The 18273-nt window shown below is 40.4% G+C and overlaps 1 protein-coding gene across 1 annotated transcript in view; it reads right to left on the bottom strand.

Annotated features, from left to right (window-relative positions):
* The window catches only part of DPY19L1 (dpy-19 like C-mannosyltransferase 1), a 153224-nt gene that overhangs the window by 87242 nt on the left and 47709 nt on the right, over nucleotides 1-18273 (bottom strand). Inside the window, exons 5-7 of the mRNA XM_075212580.1 lie at nucleotides 17004-17124; nucleotides 16577-16670; nucleotides 9183-9240 (exon numbers count right to left, since the gene is read on the bottom strand). Of these exons, the coding sequence (XP_075068681.1) occupies nucleotides 9183-9240; nucleotides 16577-16670; nucleotides 17004-17124 (273 nt within the window). The remainder of the gene's footprint in view (nucleotides 1-9182; nucleotides 9241-16576; nucleotides 16671-17003; nucleotides 17125-18273) is intronic.

The raw sequence follows: 18273 nt of genomic DNA, 5'->3' as shown, positions 1-18273 counted from the left end.
ATGCTGCAGCATCTGGTCAGCCGTGTGGAGCAACAGGATGCTCGCCAACAGCTGTTACTTCAATGTTACCAATCGTTAACCTCCCAAGGAACATCTGGACAGACTGTTACAGCTAGTATTGAAGCTCCTGTGCTTTCCTCCGTTTCCCCAGTGCCATCCCAGGTGTCTACAGCTCCTACGCTTCACCTGCCTACTCCGTCAAAATATGACGGGGACCCCAAAACTTGTAGAGGTTTCCTTAACCAATGTTCAGTCCATTTTGAACTCCAACCTCAAAATTTTTCTACCCATCGTTCCAGAGTGGCCTATCTTATCTCATTGTTTTCTGGACAAGCCCTGGCTTGGGCCTCCCCTCTGTGGGAAAGAAACGATCCAATTCTACAAGATAGTGCCAAATTCATTTCCACGTTCCGAAGTGTGTTCGATGAACCAGGTCGTGTGACCTCCGCTGCTTCCAGCATTCTTCGTTTGCGACAAGGCTCCCATACAGTAGGACAGTATGTCATTCAATTTAGGATCTTAGCCTCTGAACTTCAGTGGAATACTGAAGCATTAGTTGCCGCCTTCTGGCAGGGGCTCTCCGATAAAATTAAAGATGCACTGACTACCCAAGAGCTTCCTTCGTCACTAGAAGATTTGATCTCTCTTTGCCATCGTGTAGACATGAGATTTCGTGAAAGAGAATCTGAGAAAACAACTTCTGCTAAAGCACCTCTTCGTTTAAACCCTCAATTTCGTCCAGTTTCACCTTCTGTGATTCCCATGGAGATAGGACGTTCCAAATTATCTTTAGAAGAGAGGAAACGAAGAGTAAAGAATAGACTCTGTATCTATTGTGCTGATTCCACACATATGCTCAGTTCTTGCCCTAAGAAATCGGGAAATGCCAGGCCCTAACTAGTTCTGGAGAGGTGAAGTTAGGGTCCCTGGAGTCCTCTCCATTGTCTATGAAATCTAAAGTCTGCGCTTTCGATGTTACGATTTCCTTTGCTACCAAATCCTTTGAGTCACAGGCATTGATTGATTCCGGAGCAGCAGGAAATTTCATTTCTAAATCACTAGTGAATCAATGGTCCCTACCAGTGATCACTTTAAAAACACCCATTACTGTGACGGCTATAGATGGATCACGTCTCATCAATGGTCTCATCACCCAGAGTACGTCTCCAGTAACCCTTCAGATTGGTGTACTACACCATGAAGAAATTTCGTTTTTAATTCTTCCAGTTACGACAAGTCCGATTGTCTTAGGCCTTCCATGGCTTCAATGTCACTCTCCCCAGATTGACTGGCGCACCCCTCAAGTTACGTCTTGGGGGTCTGAATGTCACCATCGTTGTCTCTCTCAAGTTATTCCTCTTAAAGTACAGCAATCTTCCATCTCATCTTCCTCCCCGGGACTCCCTCCTCAGTATGCTTCATTTGCCGATGTGTTTGATAAAGCTCAGTCTGAACGTCTTCCTCCTCATCGTTCTTGGGATTGTCCGATCGACCTTCTACCTGGCAAGACTCCTCCCAGGGGTCGGGTCTATCCTCTCTCGTTACCTGAAACTCAAGCCACATCTGAGTACATACAGGAGAATCTCCAGCGTGGGTTCATTCGACCTTCCACCTCTCCCGCTGGAGCTGGGTTCTTCTTCGTCAAAAAGAAGGATGGATCATTACGCCCTTGTATAGATTTTCGTGGACTCAACGCCATTACTATCAAGAATCGGTATCCCATTCCGCTGATCACTGAGCTATTTGATCGCATCAAGGGAGCTCGGATATTTACTAAGTTGGATCTTCGTGGTGCCTACAATTTAATTAGAATCCGTTCCGGTGACGAATGGAAGACCGCGTTTAACACCAGAGATGGGCATTACGAATATTTAGTAATGCCCTTCGGGCTGTGTAATGCCCCCGCGGTTTTCCAGGGTTTCATCAATGAGATCTTTCGGGACTTATTATATGTATGTGTCGTTGTCTACCTGGACGACATATTGATCTTCTCACAGGACCTGCCTTCTCATCACCAACATGTGGCAGAGGTCCTCTCCAGACTACGGAAAAACTCGTTGTTCTGTAAATTGGAGAAATGTTCATTCGAGTTACCCCAGATTCCATTCTTGGGGTATATAGTTTCCGGAGTTGGCCTGAAGATGGATCCAGACAAAGTAAATGCTGTACTACATTGGCCTCAGCCAACTACTCTTCGTGCCATCCAGCGTTTTTTAGGTTTTGCCAATTACTATAGACGCTTCATTCAAGACTTCTCATCCATTGCATCTCCCATTGTGGCCTTAACTCGGAAAGGGGCTAATACTAAGCAATGGTCATCTGAGGCTCTCCAAGCCTTTCAAATCCTCAAAGAGTCCTTCTCGTCTGCTCCCATTCTGCGACAACCTGATGTGACACTCCCCTTCTTCCTAGAAGTAGATGCCTCTAATGTGGGCTTAGGAGCTATTCTCTCCCAACGCTCGGAGCAACAAAAATTACATCCTTGTGCCTTCTACTCTCGGGGTCTTCTGCCCGCAGAGAAAAACTATACTATCGGGGACAAGGAGTTGCTGGCCATCAAAGCTGCATTAGAGGAATGGAGATACTTGTTGGAAGGAGCTCGCCATCCGGTGACGATCTTCACGGATCATAAGAACTTGTCATATCTGCAATCTGCTCAATGCTTGAACCCTCGTCAAGCAAGATGGTCTCTTTTCTTTTCCCGTTTTGAATTAATTATAACCTTCAAACCAGCTGCTAAGAACAAGAAAGCTGACGCTCTATCTCGAGCTTTTGTGACGTCCTCTGATGTAGAAGAGGTTCCCAACCATGCTATTCTAGACCCCAAATGTATTTCTCTGGCTGCTTCATCCACCAAAATGCTACCATTTGGGAAGACCCTCGTGCCTCCTACTCTGAGGCGGAAAATCCTTTCGTGGTTCCATGCCTCTCGTTTTTCTGGACACGCCGGTGAACATAAGACCTTTGAGATTCTCTCTCGTAGTTACTGGTGGCCTTCAATGAGGAGAGACGTCAAAGAGTTTATTGCTTCCTGTGATTTATGTTCTCAGTTCAAATCCTCCCGCAGAACTCCAGCAGGGTTGCTGCGACCACTACCCATTCCGTCCAAGCCTTGGACCCATATTAGTATGGATTTCATTACTGATTTGCCACCAAGTAAGAATCACAATACTATTTGGGTAGTGGTAGACAGATTTTCGAAGATGGCTCATTTCGTCCCTCTGTCCGGTTTACCTTCCTCGTCTACTCTGGCTGAACATTTCATTAAAGAAATCTTCCGCATCCATGGATGTCCGTCTGAGATTGTGTCAGATAGAGGAGTACAATTCGTTTCCAGATTCTGGCGGGCCCTTTGTAAAACCTTGGGCATACGATTAGCACTCTCATCGTCTTACCATCCGCAATCTAACGGACAAACGGAACGAGTCAATCAAGATCTTGAGACTTTTATTAGGATGTTCTCTTCAGCCAACCAAGACAACTGGGTAGAATTGCTCCCTTGGGCTGAATTCGCCCATAACAACATGTACCATGAGTCATCATCCAAAACTCCATTCTTTGTGGTTTACGGTCACCATCCGTCTTTTCCGGAATTTCCTGCCCTCCCACCCACCCAAGTTCCTGCTGTGGAGACTGCTTGTCAGACCTTCAAAAATATCTGGTCTCAGGTCAAAACCTGTTTAAAGAAGACATCTAACAAATATAAGTCTTTCGCAGATAAGAAGAGGCGGGCTATTCCACCACTAAAAATTGGAGATCGGGTTTGGTTATCTACCAAAAATATTCGTTTGAAGGTTCCATCTATGAAATTCGCCCCTCGTTTTATTGGTCCATATAGGATCATTCAAGTTATCAATCCAGTATGTGTTAAACTTCTTCTTCCTAAGAATCTTCGGATTTCCAATGCCTTCCATGTGTCCTTACTCAAACCTCTTATTATCAATCGTTTCTCGACTCCTCCCTCAGCACCGCAGCCAGTTCAAGTTCATCAGGAGGAGGATTTCGAGATTACTGAGGTATTGGATGCAAAAATTTCGCGAGGAGTCCTCCGTTTCCTCGTTCATTGGAAGGGCTTTGGTCCTGAAGAGCGTTCATGGATCAAAGCTGAAGATCTTAATGCTCCTGCCCTTCTGAAGAAGTTTTATTCCAAAAATCCGGACAAGCCCGGTTCCAGGCGTTCTGTGCCCACCTTTAAAAGGGGGGGTACTGTCACTCACCGGACTGTGAGTGCTTCTTCCCGGACTATTAGGAACCGTGGACGTCCTCTATCCTGAGGGACTGCGCATGCGCAGCCCTTTCCAAACCTTCAGTGTATGTTCCTTTAACTTAATTGGCAGATCAGGCAACCTCCCTATATTAAGCACCTGTGGTCAACACCACGTTGCCTGATCTTGGAGTCTCATTCCCCATGAGTCTCTGAAGGTGTTCCTGTGTTTCCTCGTTTATTCAGCCCAGCTGATTCCTGTGGTTTCCAAACCACTTCTACCTCTGTGGTTTCCAAACCACTTCTACTACTGTGGTTCCCATACCACTTCTACCATCTACTGTATCATCGTGACTGTGAGCTGATTCCTATCCGCTGCCTCCGTGCACTACAGTCTTCTAATCACTTCAACTCTACCATTTATCATTGGGACTGTTAGCTGATGCCTATCCGCTGCCTCCGTGCACTACAGGCTTCAACCACATCCACTCACCTGTTCATGATTGTGACTGCCAGCTGATTCCTATCCGCTGCCTCCGTGCACTACAGGCTTCAACCTGCAACTCGTCTGTGTTTCATCATCGTGACTGTTTGGCTGATTCCTATCCGCTGCCTCCGTGCACTACAGTCTTCAACCTGCAACTCGTCTGTGTTTCATCATCGTGACTGCTAGCTGATTCCTATCCGCTGCCTCTGTGCGCTTCAGTCTTCAGTCCTTGTCAACTCTACCGTGTTTCCTTGAGTCTGCTGCCACTATTGCTACCCGCTACTCTCCGTGATCATCTGTTCCAGTTCAACTCTGCTCCGGGGTCCCATCGTTACTGCACCTGCTGGTTGCTATTGGTTACCTCCGTGTTCCCGCAGAGACCCGCTGCTGTTACTTCTCAGCGCTACTCATCCATCTACTGCTGATCCGCTCTCCACGCCTTCCTGTGCTCCCTGCTGGTCTACCTACCTGTGCGCTGCACCTGCTAGACCCCCGCTTCACCCATCCAGGGACTTGTATCCTGCTGGCCTCCTGCCCTTCAGGTATCTCTGCACTCCTGTCTGACTGCCTTCTCCTGAACCACGGTATGCATACTTCCCATTGACTGTGCTGTGTATTGCATACCTTGCTGGACTGTGTTGGTTCTCCTCTGGAGTGTACTATCTGCTGACTCTACTGCCATCATTGACTGTGTTATCTCATGCTGGATTACTTCAAGAGACTTTCTATATTGGCAGTGTTGTTCAGTCATTTATACATTTATATTGTGCATATTACTGTGGATCAAAGTCAAGGTGCCCGTGTATATATTGTGTTGCAGTCTCTCCCCGTGCACCTCCTCACATATATATTCAGTGGTACAACTTGCTAGTGGCAGACCACTGACTCCTGTTTACAGTTTCACCTGTTCCAGTATCCTCTCACATAGCAGTGGTACAACTTGCTAACGCAGACCACTGACTCCCCGGATACCTCCACTTGGATTCCATTCCTTCACTCAGACAGCGGTACAACTTGCTATCCGCAGACCGCTGACTCTCATCACCTCCTCGTTTCTGTTGGACATTCCTCCTCACTATAGCAGTGGTACAACTTGCTACCGCAGACCACTGACTACCTTCACGTGTCCTTTGTCCATACAGTTCCTCGTGTATTACTACCTCCATATTGCCAGTGCTGCTAGTCATAGACTTTCCTGAGCATCTCATCATCTGCTATTTCCTGTTCCGTGATCACCCTGCTACCAGAGTACCATATTACCACCTATACTGCTCTGGTAAGCCTATCACCTGGTGATCCCTGGGTAAAGACTCCTAGTGCCCGTGACATAAGTATGTTTTTAGAGTTTGGGAGGAAACTGGAACACCTGGAGGAAATCCATGCAAACACTGGGAGAACATATAAACTCCACGCAGATAAAGCTCTGCTGTGATGCAGAAGTGCTAACCACTGAACCATTGTTCTGACAGTATAGTTTCCCTGAAAGCAACTAATTGCATCTCTCAGTGCTCACACAAAGAGCCTAAATAGAGTGCGTACTTCCAAACACATGATTCGAGTTAAATTATAGCTCCACAATTTTTGACTATTACAACCCACAAATCCCCACAGAAAAGATAACAACCAATTGGTGCATGCAGCAAAAACAAGTTTATTAAATAATTGTGTGAAGAATTTCAATTAAGCTGATAATATTTGGTAAAGGTATGAATAGATGACCATCCAGCTACTTTGCAGAGATCCACTGTTGAGGCCTGAAACCTAAATACCCAAGTATTTGTTACAGATATTTTGGAGTGAATTTTGAGAATTTCTGAGACCTAGATAGACTGACTTAATCCAAAGTGTGTAACTCCCTTGTTATATCATCAGCTGGTTGTGGACAGAAAGACGGAAGTATAATCTCTTGATTTATATGAGAGCAGTACATGAATTTAGGCAAGATTGCAGAATTAGTCCTCATCACAACTTTATCCATATAGGCATTCAAAAAAAGCTCTTTGTACCATAAAGCATGAAATTCTCCAACTCTACGGGCAGAAGTAACTGCCACAAGAAACACTACCTTAAGTGTAAGGCACTTGAGGGAAATCTCTTGCAATGAGTCACAAGGATAAAATATTAACAATATCAAATGATTTGGCATGATGACAAATTAGTCACTCTTATTTGTCTCAAGCTGTGAAGAGAATAAGTTCTGGTGAAGCTAATCTGGTTTCGAGTAAGTGTAGACACCTGAACTTTCAGAATTGAAATAGCATGACCTTGCTAAGGCCATCATGAAGAAAGTCCAGAACATCAGAGATATTGGCCAAGGCTGGATTCAGTTCAGTAGACCACCGAAAAGTTATATTTTCTTGCCAGTTTCGCAAAAGAGGATGAAAATTAATAATTGCATTCCAGACTGCCCTCAGCTCCAGAATGAGTTTACCACCAGTTGAGATACTCTCTTAGGAAATATCAGGAGCCAAATCACTCAATCCAGAGAGGTGTGCTTATGATCCCATTGAGTAAATCTAACTGAAGGCTTCACATGTGACCACCTCGCCCCAATGATGAATACCCATGGCAGGGCAGAACAGAACATTCCCAGGAGGAAAATACCAGTCTGTATCGGAATTTGTTGACAGTAGCTTGAATGCCAAAGACTGGATAGTGATACATTGCCCTGTTTCATGGGGTGTACATATGAAAAATTTTTGGGTGAGAGGGCATAAGGTGATCTTTTGCTCTGTATCTGATCCAGCAGCATTTCTGCAGAAATGATATTACCTGAGCTCTCCTGACTCTGAAAATGTGTTCTGACTTCCCTGTCACTTCCTTGTCCACAAATCATTCTTGTCTAAATAAAGCCAAAGAGAGATTCCCTGCTTCTTCAACTATGCCACAAGGGTAGCTAAAAACTGGTAAAGATCCATGGGGATGTAGTGAGAACAAAGGGAAGACAAGTAAACAGGAAATACTGGCCTAGCACAAGGAACCTAAGGATTCTCTGGTAATGGGCTACAACTAGGATATAAAAATAGACATCTGGATTTCAAAAAATCCCCTTCGTCTAATGCATTGAAAAAAGGATTTCATAAGTAAATGCCTTGCATGTACATCATCATTAATTTATATAGCGCAACTAATTTTGCAGCGCTGCACAGAGAACTCACTCACATCAGTCCCTGCCCCATTTGGGCTTACAGTCTAAATTTCCTAATACACACACACACTAGGGTCAATTTGTTAGCAGCCAATTAACCTACCAACATGTTTTTGGAGTGTGGGAGGAAACCGGAGCACCTGGGGGAATCCCACGTAAACACGGGGAGAACATAAAAAACTCCTCACAGATAAGGCCATGGTCGGGAATTGAATTCATGACCCCAGCGCAGTAAGGCAGAAGTGCTAACTACTTAGCCACCGTGCTGCCCACATGTTCATGCTGATTGAGTAGCCTTAGATCCAGGATAGTTCAAAGAACCCCTGACGTTTTTCTTACCAGAAAGAGCCTGGAATAAAAGCACTAACATGGGCCAGTGGAAAAGCGAAATTACCTACGCTTTCTGCAACATTTAGAGACTGATGCGTAATGCTTCTAATTCCACTGGAGAAGAGTGTCCTGGATTTGGCAAAGAAGTCTTCCCTGAGAACATAATGAAAATCTTTCTTTTATCACTTTCTGACAATATCCATAACTCAAAGTTGTTGAATCTAATATGTCCATAGTCTGTAATTCTGCCACCCACAGAAACTTTATGTCCTGGAAGAGGTAGGGAAATGTTTCAACCCAGCAAAGAACTTTCAAAGGAAAGCACAGCCAACTTATTATTTAAATAAGCATTTGGCTGTCCATGGATGCAGCCAGATAACCCTTATAGCTGTGGCAGCTGAACCCATAGTCTTGGCTGAAATAGTGATGTTCTCCAACGGTGCATCACAAATGAATTCAATTCTGCTTTGCACAACCTCAATGCTTTTAAGCAGGTGTTATCTAATATTCAGCTGAACATCTGACTGTATAGTGTCTATTCAAAGAATGAGTGTCATGGACACTGAAATCATAGTCACAATTGACTAGTTCTTCCTATCCATAGGATCCTTCAAAGAGCCACCGAATTCCAAATGTAAAGTGATTTTAGCTAACAGACTGTTTATTGCTGCATCAAACTGTGAACTGAACTGCACTTTGCAACTTCCTCATCCTTAAACGCATACATGCAATCAACTCTTAAAATTAGATTGACTTTTTTCCAGCTGTTCCAACTCACTGTGATTTAAGTCTGTTACTACCTAGAGCACAGTAAAGGTTTTTTACTACGATCCTCAAAAAGGAATCTTGGATCGAGGAAGAAATTGACTCCCCATGGATCTATAAAAATGTTTAAGGAGAATTTCAACAATATCCAATTTAAAGAATTTAAATTTGGTACTGATTTGTAGTTTCAAGTCAGTATACATGTGTTTAACTTGCGTTAGCCTATCTTGATAGCATAACATACTTACTTCACCATGATTATAAAAGAAACATATAACTGCAACGAGCCCTCCAAGTCGACTGCCACTAGAGAAAAAAGAAAAAAAAGTATTAGGGGAAAAAACACAGTGCATACTCACAATTTACGTCTTGTTGCAGTAAAAGCATACAGTTATAACAAAGGATAGCTATGTCCGTGATATTAAGATTACAGTGAAGGGATGGTTTAAGAAACATACCATAAACACAGGACAGATGACTACCAGTTTCAGCTAGGCAAACAACATAACCCTTTTAGAAATTGACTACATTTCATTACAAAGGCAAAACATGTAAAATATTAAATAAATAGGTTGATATACAATACAAACTGACTAAAACTTAAATTAAAAAAAAATGCAAATTTTTTTAATCCGGTATTTTCTATTAAAATTACATTTTAAGTTCGAAATACAGCACAAAACAAACATATCTGACTAAACTACTAAATTAATTCCAACATCATGAACAAGGGTAATCCAGTTTTTCACACTAGATGCCCCAGATGCCATCCAACATATGGCAAATATAATCTTAGCTAATGTTGTTAAATTTAATATATATTTAAATAATAAAGAAGAAATTTCATGAAAATTTGGAATTACAAAAGGAAGTCCTTTGGACCAGAAGCAAAGAAGACTTTTTCCAGGACCTATTTGGGAATACAAAATATTTATGGACAACTCTACAGACATATTTGTAATACAAATGTATTCAGGACAACTCTATTGACCTTTTGTGAAATATAAGTGTTTTTACTGGACTTGGTTACAAGTAATTATTAAATTGCAAGCTCAGAAGTACAGATGAAAACATCAGATTGGTGAGTATGTGGGGTGTTTTTATTTTTAATAAATCAATGTGGTTTTAAAAAGTTTTTTGTAATTTTTTGGGTTTTAATATTTTTATTAAAGCAATGTGCTGATAACAAGGGTGTTGTCTTTTATTTAACATTTTACTTTGGGGTACTACATGTCCTAGCGAGTCCAGGTTGTCAGGGCATGGTGGTACTTGTGGTTCTCCAAGTGCCCTGGTGCATGTAGATCTACCAGCACCTGCGTGGCCAGACTGTTAAAGGCAGCCCGGGCTGGCTGAAACTTGTAGTTTCACAAACTAAAGTTGTGTTTTCTTTTTTTATTTAGCTCTCTATAATAAAGCAAGCATTGGCGACTAGCATTTCTGTGCAGTTAACAGTAGTGTGGCCTTGTATTGTGGTATTAAACATCTGTGGGCAGCACGGTGGCTTAGTGGTTAGCACTTTTGCCTCACAGCACTGGGGTCATGAGTTTGATCCCCGACCATGGCCTTATCTGTGTGGAGTTTGTATGTTCTCCCTGTGTTTGTGTGGGGTTCCTCCAGGTGCTCCGGTTTCCTTCCACACTTCAAAGACATACTGGTAGGTTAATTGGCTACTATTAAATTGCCCTTAGTCTCTCTTGGTCTGTGTATGTGTGTAAATTAGGGGATTTAGATTGTAATCTCCAATGGGGCAGGAATTGATGTGAATGAGTTCTCTGTAGGGTGCTGCGGAATTAGTGGCGCTACATAAATAAATAGATGATGATGATTGTTGGAGCAAGGAAAGACAGCAGAAGGCATAGACACGAAACATGAACCAGTCGCTGTAAAAATCTTAAAACGGTTAGCTTTTGCCAACCATTACTGCCATTCACTATCTATCTTAACTGAACCTCCTTCCTCTTCTGATTCTAGAAAAGACTTTTGCTTCTGTGCTGCAGGAGTACTCTTGTTGTTAAAAGCCAGCTTGGAGTAGCTGTGGGTCTGGTGTTTTATGCTCAATGCAGCTGCTGCCAGAAAGGAGGCAGATGAGATCATCAAAGGAGAGAGAGATGACAAAAGTATTGCTAATCGACAGCAATGAAAATTGAACTCACTGGGCCCAGCATTTAAATTGAGATGGTATTCAGTGGACCTTATAAATAACCCTATCCTTGATGTGATTACACTCCTCGGTACTACTCTAAATTCCCTACACAATTTTTTTTTTTTTTACATTTGTGGCATGTATAGAAACATGCTAAAGCAGAATACAAAATGGTTACATAAAGTCAAAAACAGAAAAGGGACCTTAGAAGAGTAGTTGCAGATGATACAAAGGTAAGCAAGCAGCATAGTCAAGGAGTGGAAAAAAACCACAGTGGAATACTTGGTTGTATTGAATCATGAAATGCAACAATTAACTGAATTCTAATTTTATCATATATATATTTATTTTTTCAAAAGGTTTATTTATTAAGGGTAAAGACATTACAAGCATAATAACAGTAGTCTAAAGCAAGGAAAACAAGTAATCAGACAAGAAAATAACATGATTCATAAGCATAATTGGAATCATTTCTTATTGTACTTGTTAAGGTAATTGCCAAATCGTGAACAACCAACATTAAACATGTTGTATTACAAAATATTTGAAACTTTGGCTATATTCTTCTACATTTACTGTAAGTCATAATAGATTAGTTGTCAGAACATTCAAGCAACTATTCTACTCTAGATAGTATAAGATGCACAGTAAAACCCTATAGTGTGTTGATGTACTGTAAAGACTGTTTAATTATTTCTATTATACATCTAAAATATGATAAGTGATATTTTTTACTTATTTCTTTATTTATACACTATGTTAAATACTGGCTATACTTGCCTCTTAAATTCTGGTTTCATAGGTATGCAAAAACATAGTTCTTAGATTTACCCCACAGAAAAGTATTTTGGCAGACTGAAATAGAAGAGGAAAAAAAATTGTACTGCTCACTGCAGTAACATGCTGCCTTTTCTAATGGTGATTAAAGCCCCCGAGGATAATTGAGATGGATTTGCAAAATCTGTGTGTGCATGCAGCTTATTTAAGACTTGTCTTGTATTTCTGTTAACCTATCAAATTGTGAGACAATTTAAAATGACATTAGTGTTCCATTTTTACACCTAACAATTTTTTTTATAAATGTACCTATGTCAACTGGTTCCTTATAAATATAAGGGAGAAAAAACTAGAAAGGATAAGGTATGGTATTAACATTTCTTTATATAGTACTAGCATACTCTTCATTGCTTCACAATTGTTAATTGTTAAGAGTGGAAATGTTTCTAAAGCTGGGTACACAAAACATACAATCTTATTTCAGAGGTGATTTCTGTAATGATTATATCAACGACTGAAATTTCCGATGATCATGCAGATACATGATCTACAGTCAGATCTGAGATCAGCATCTCTCAAAATCATCTATGCAATCTACAGACATGTGCCGACACTGCTGGTCGGGAGTACGTACACACTACCACATTTGCCAGACATTGTTCCATGGTTGTTTGTGATTTTTTGGACATTTATAAAACCAAATCAAACAATACAATGTGCTTTGGTATGATAAAATATGATTGGTCGGATATTGCAAGAGTGTGTACGCTCTCACAAACGGTCATTTATCGTGTGATCTGCACTGTAATTTCATTAGTGTGTAACCAGCTTTAGTATATATGTACGAAACAGGATTTGGATACAGATTGGATGTGGGAACAAAGGACAGATCTGAGTCAAGGATGACACACAGTCAGCAAGCTTGAAGGGTATGGTTTATTGTCACGTTGTCAAAGGAAATAGAGGTGACAAGCAGATAGCTTCTGTCAAGCAGTGGAAAGATTATTAGCTCAGTTTTTCAATTTTAGGTGGCAACAAGATATCCAAAACGAAAGAGCAGAAAGACATAGTAACATGGGCCAATACAGATTGTGAAAGATCTGGAGAAGATAGAAAAAATTGGGTGTCATCTGCATAGAGGTGAAACTAAAACTCTAAAGAAGATTATTCATTTTAAAAGAGAATTGGTATAGATAGAGAAGAAAAGAGGGCCTAGGTCTTGTGGTACAACAAAGTGAAAGAGGAACTGAAGAGGAGGTAGATGCAGAAAAACAAACACAATAGGAGCAGTTTCATAAGTAGCATGAGAACAAGGATAGTACAGTGTTCTAGAGAATGCTGCATTTGCATAAGAATGATTGGTCAACAGTGTCAGATGCAGCAGAGAGGTGAAGAAGAATTAGAAGCAGAGTAGTATCCTTTAGTTTTGATAGTGTTCAAATCACTGAACACCTTAGTCAGTGGAGTGTTTGTAGGGTGTTGGAAACAAAGTATGAGAGAAAAAGGGTCAAACAGGTTTTTAGAGGAAAGGAAGTTTGTAAGATAACTGTAGGCGAGGCTCTCAAGAAGCTTGAAGGGGCAAACTTTAGAGATGGGACAGTATCCAGAGAGAATTGTGGCCACAATCAGGGTAATAAACACATGCTTGAATATTGATAGACATATACCAGTGGACAGGGAGTGTGCATTCATAATATCCACAAAAAAGACACTTTGTGGAAAATTTCCTTCTATTTATAAGGAGCCAGTTGAGTATTTATGGCGGAGGAATATCCGGTTATTTTTCCTCTACCTCTATTGCAGGCGTGGCCAACCAATCAGAGACCAAGAGCCAAAAATATCTATAGGTTCTGCAAAGAGCCCACTTTACCTTTTATATGTGTGTGTATATACATATACACGATATAAACATGCCCATACATATCATACACACATTGAAAATATAACAATTTACAATATCTTGCTTAGAAAAAAAGAAAATATTCAACACTGCCAAAATGTTCAGAATGATCGTCCAATCAGCACAGCTCTGCACTGCACAGCTCTGCACTGCACAGCTCTTACCTTACTGCTGTGTCCAGTGGAGGAGGATTCACAGGGTTACTTATAGTGTCTCCATAGTAACGCACGCTGCTACTGCATCCACAATCCCTCAGATCTCAATGTGATTCTCTAACCTCTCCACATGCCCATAGGATCTTCCCCCATGCAATTAGATCTTCCCACATACCACTTATACACATCAGCCTCCCCACGTCATTAGACTTCTTCACATGCCATCAAATCTACCAACATGCCCCAGAAATGCCCATCAGATATTCCCACATGCCCATCTGACCTTCCCACCTGTCCCTTACATGCCCTTCAGCCTCCCCGCATGCCATCAGACATCTCCACATCAGATCTACCCACATTCCTCATACATGCCTTCAGACTTCCACACATACCCTTTACATACCCAAACACCACACATGCCATCAGATATACGCAAATTCACCATACATGCCATCAGCTCTCCCCATATACTTATACATGCCAATCAAACTTCCCAACATTCCACTACACTCTCTCCTCCACCTCCCCTGATTGGATTGCCTGTGAAACTGTGATCTCCCTGCATTGTTCAAAGGAGGTCACAAGATGCGGATGTTCTCGGTCTAAATGTTTTCTAATCTGCCCCTGCTGGTGCCTGGACAACTATACAATATATGTTGATGCTCACAGCCAGGAGCCACATTTCAAAGCTCAAAGAGCCATGTGGTTCTAAAGCAACAGGTGGGCCACCGCTGCTCTATGGGCTCTGAAGAAAATTCAGTAGAGATTTCCGGCAGGATATAGCCGTAAAGTGTTTTCACAGGCTGTTCCAGAGGCACTTTGTGTTCACTATGAAATGACCCCCAACCTTTGAAAGTACCTAATACATTTAAGTCAGTAGAATTAATTAAACAGAAAAAAAAGACATCTTACTAAAACAGAAGTAAGGCTGGGTACAAACCACAAAACTACAGAATTTTCCGACCAATGTGTTCTCTACATTGATTTGACCAATGACTGGGGGGGGGGGGGGGAGTCACGATCGGCATGACGATTCATGCGTACACACTATACACGTTTTAAAATATTTACCCTCAGATCTGTGCTCTTTAACGAACATAACCGTTGATGATGACTCTGGATATTCTATGGATATCCCGATTGTGAGTGCATATACACTGCAGGATTGGAACGACATTGGAACGAGATTTATAGTTCTGCTGAACAATCAAATGATCCGGTGACTGGAACGACTATTGTTCATCATTTAAGTATACACACTAATGCGATATTGACCCAATAGTCGGCTGAATATAATGAGTACCCAGCCTAAGACATTTACAGAAATGCAAGACTGACAATATCAGAGAATCTGAGCAAAACAAGGATAATGGCTCTGTAAATGAAATATGAACACCAAGATTCATGAAATTATACAACCAATTCAACATTACCACATGTAAAATGGATTATTTTCTACTGTCCTTGTAAAGGTAGCTGCTGATATCTTTGACTAATCACGCACAACCAAGGTTAAATATGTTACATCAATTGAGTAACCTCTAAAAAAGAAAAGAAAAAAAAGAAAAAACAACATATTGCCTGCAGTTTTCTAGACCACAACAAATCTTAAAATTAGATTAGTCATCGTAATTCAAGTAACTGTACATACCAAGGGTGTTTTTTTTTTAATTTTGTGTTTTTATATTAAATGTTTGACCCCAACAGCATTAAGTGGAGTTGAGATAGAGAAGAGTTTTGACATAGACAGGGGGGCTACTTTATAAATGTTACATTTTACAATGCTAGCTTGGGCATGTTGGGCTCTTTTTTGTCTTTTTGTCTGAAATGATTAATTAATTATTATTAGTATTATTATTATTATTATTATTATTATTAAGCTTTACAGAAATTATCATATATCATTTCTGATAAGCTAATATATATTAGCATTTCAGAAATCATATAAAATATAAATGTATATTATTCAAATTTAGTTTAAAGCTTGCAGTAAGATATATATCTTAAAGCATTAGTTCCTAAGAGGTTTGTCCATTCTAGGAGAGCTAATATATAAAAATGAAAGTTATGTTGTAACAGGAAATATCTGACCTACCATGACAACAGTTCAAACTGTGTTGTAATTAATGCTAACAAATTAAAACGGCAACCTCAAAAAAATGCTGTCATATATACTGTGGTTTTTTTCTGCGGCATTCACATTGTATTAGGATCTTTCAGTATTTTTAATAGCATATTTTGTGAAAGGGAATACTGCCATCTTGTGGTGCATTAGCAGACAACAACTAACAAAACTAAAAGCATTCTGTGGGAAGCTCTTCCAAACGATAGAAGCAAATAAACCTAATTTCTTATCTCACCCAAAATATAATTATGTATAAAAAAGTTGAAATGGCACACACATGTTCAATGTGTTGCCCAGGTGCTGGAATGAAATGTGGTCAGTCTCTCATCCATGGAAACTGTAGGCAGAATATACAATATTAACACGCACACCAATATGGAAAAAAAACAGCCCGAGGTTAACTGCAGTATTACCTTTCCTTGGATGTCTGATCTGAATGATCTCTTTGAAAAAAAAATGTGCCGATATATAGATACTTTTGAAATATTAATAGAAATAGCTATGACCACCATCACATCTAAAAAAAAAAAAAAAAGACTTACCTTAAATATAATCCATATATGTAGAATAAAGACATCATAATTCCATTCAAAATAAATATCATAGTAACATAAAAGTAGGCAGGATCACCAAGACCTAAAGAAAAAACATCCATACAAGATTAAAAAAAACATCACTTGTAACAAGACATATATTTTTAAATATAGTCTGAAGGAAAATGCGGAAAAGAAACAACCAATAATAATAGAAAAATCCCTGCTATATAGTATTCTCTAAAACAGCCTGAGAAAGTGAAATGATCGCCAGCTATGGCATTAAAATGCTTTAGAATCTATATGGTGGCTTTTTAAGCACAGTGTGTTATGTTGTCTATTGTAAATAAATATTTTTTTATTAATGTTTACACTTTAGAGACATTGGATTTTGCCTTTTGTAGATTATCCTAACAAAACTCTGTATTTAACTTGCCTTCACAGCTTTCTACAGGACTGAGCTCATTCCCCCGATTTACTGTCCAGCATAACTTGGTGTCTATGCCAACAAAATTCATTGTTGATGTAAAAATGCGGAACCAGCTGCCCAGTATCACCTGCGTGGAGAAAGGGATTTGAAATTACATGAAGCGGGACTCTCTTAATGTCCTTTATACATTTGCCAAGAAGCATTATTTTTTAAAAAATCTTTTGCTTACCATATTGCAGGATTTAGTCACCAAAACCATTACAATAAAATGTTAAAAAGAAAAGGGTAGTATCTCTTACTGTGCAATAAATAGAGAAGACAAGATAATTTCTGCAGCTCTTTAACTAAGGAAAGTGGGGGGTACCGTAATAGAGAAGCATTTCAACAAAGGAATTAAGGTTTAAAATGACACATTTTGTCTATACACTGCCTATACCTTGATATAAATATTGCCTTTTATTTAAATTTGGTACCCACACTTTGACTAAAGATTGATGTAGTATGCAGGGCCAAACCAGAAGCATCAATCCTTCCAAAGATTAACCCAGTGGCTCCCAAAGTGTTCACAGCGGCTCTCTGAGATGCCGCAGGGTTCTCACAAGGATGTTGCAGCCAGGACAAATGGTAAGCAAGGCGGAGGACTACTTGGTAATTATTTTGGCTTAGGGGTGCCTTGAAAAAATGATGGAGACCCTAAGGGTGCCTCAAATGGAGAAAGTTTGGAATCCACTGGTTTATCCCTATTAGGCACAACTAGCGTGATTGAACAATATCCACATACAACGGCAGGTAGAAGCCATTATCCAGTCTCTTTTTTTCATTAATCCAATTTGTAAACTCATTGATTCCAGTCAGATGTTGTCAAATGGTCAGCTTGGGCTCATACAAACTATGATTTATTATTGTTATAAAAAACCTAAGTGAAACCTGAAACCCAAAAGAATTGATGTGCTCCCATGCTTTAGACGCAAACAACAAAACTGTAATACATTACATTGCAATATTGTCTTTTATACTTCTAGCTGTATAGGGATGCACGTTATCCCTTGAATGAATGGGATTGCTTTTGTCAATGAAAACAAAACCAGTTGGGATGTGTGACCTGATTGGCATAGTGGATGGCAGCAAGGATAGGATAGTGAGCCACTAACAAGGCGGCTGACTGCTTCTGAACAACGAAAGAGAAGGCCAGTGATTCCCACTCACAGGACGCTATTTTCGGCAGGTGCAAAACTAGTAAAAGGGAAGCCTCCTTACCCGACGAGGAGGGATGATC

Source organism: Mixophyes fleayi, chromosome 5 (genome assembly GCF_038048845.1).
Source record: "Mixophyes fleayi isolate aMixFle1 chromosome 5, aMixFle1.hap1, whole genome shotgun sequence".
Classification (NCBI taxonomy): Eukaryota; Metazoa; Chordata; class Amphibia; order Anura; family Limnodynastidae; genus Mixophyes; species Mixophyes fleayi.
Note: the sequence above shows the minus strand (reverse complement) of the source record. Positions and strands in the feature narration are given on the sequence as shown.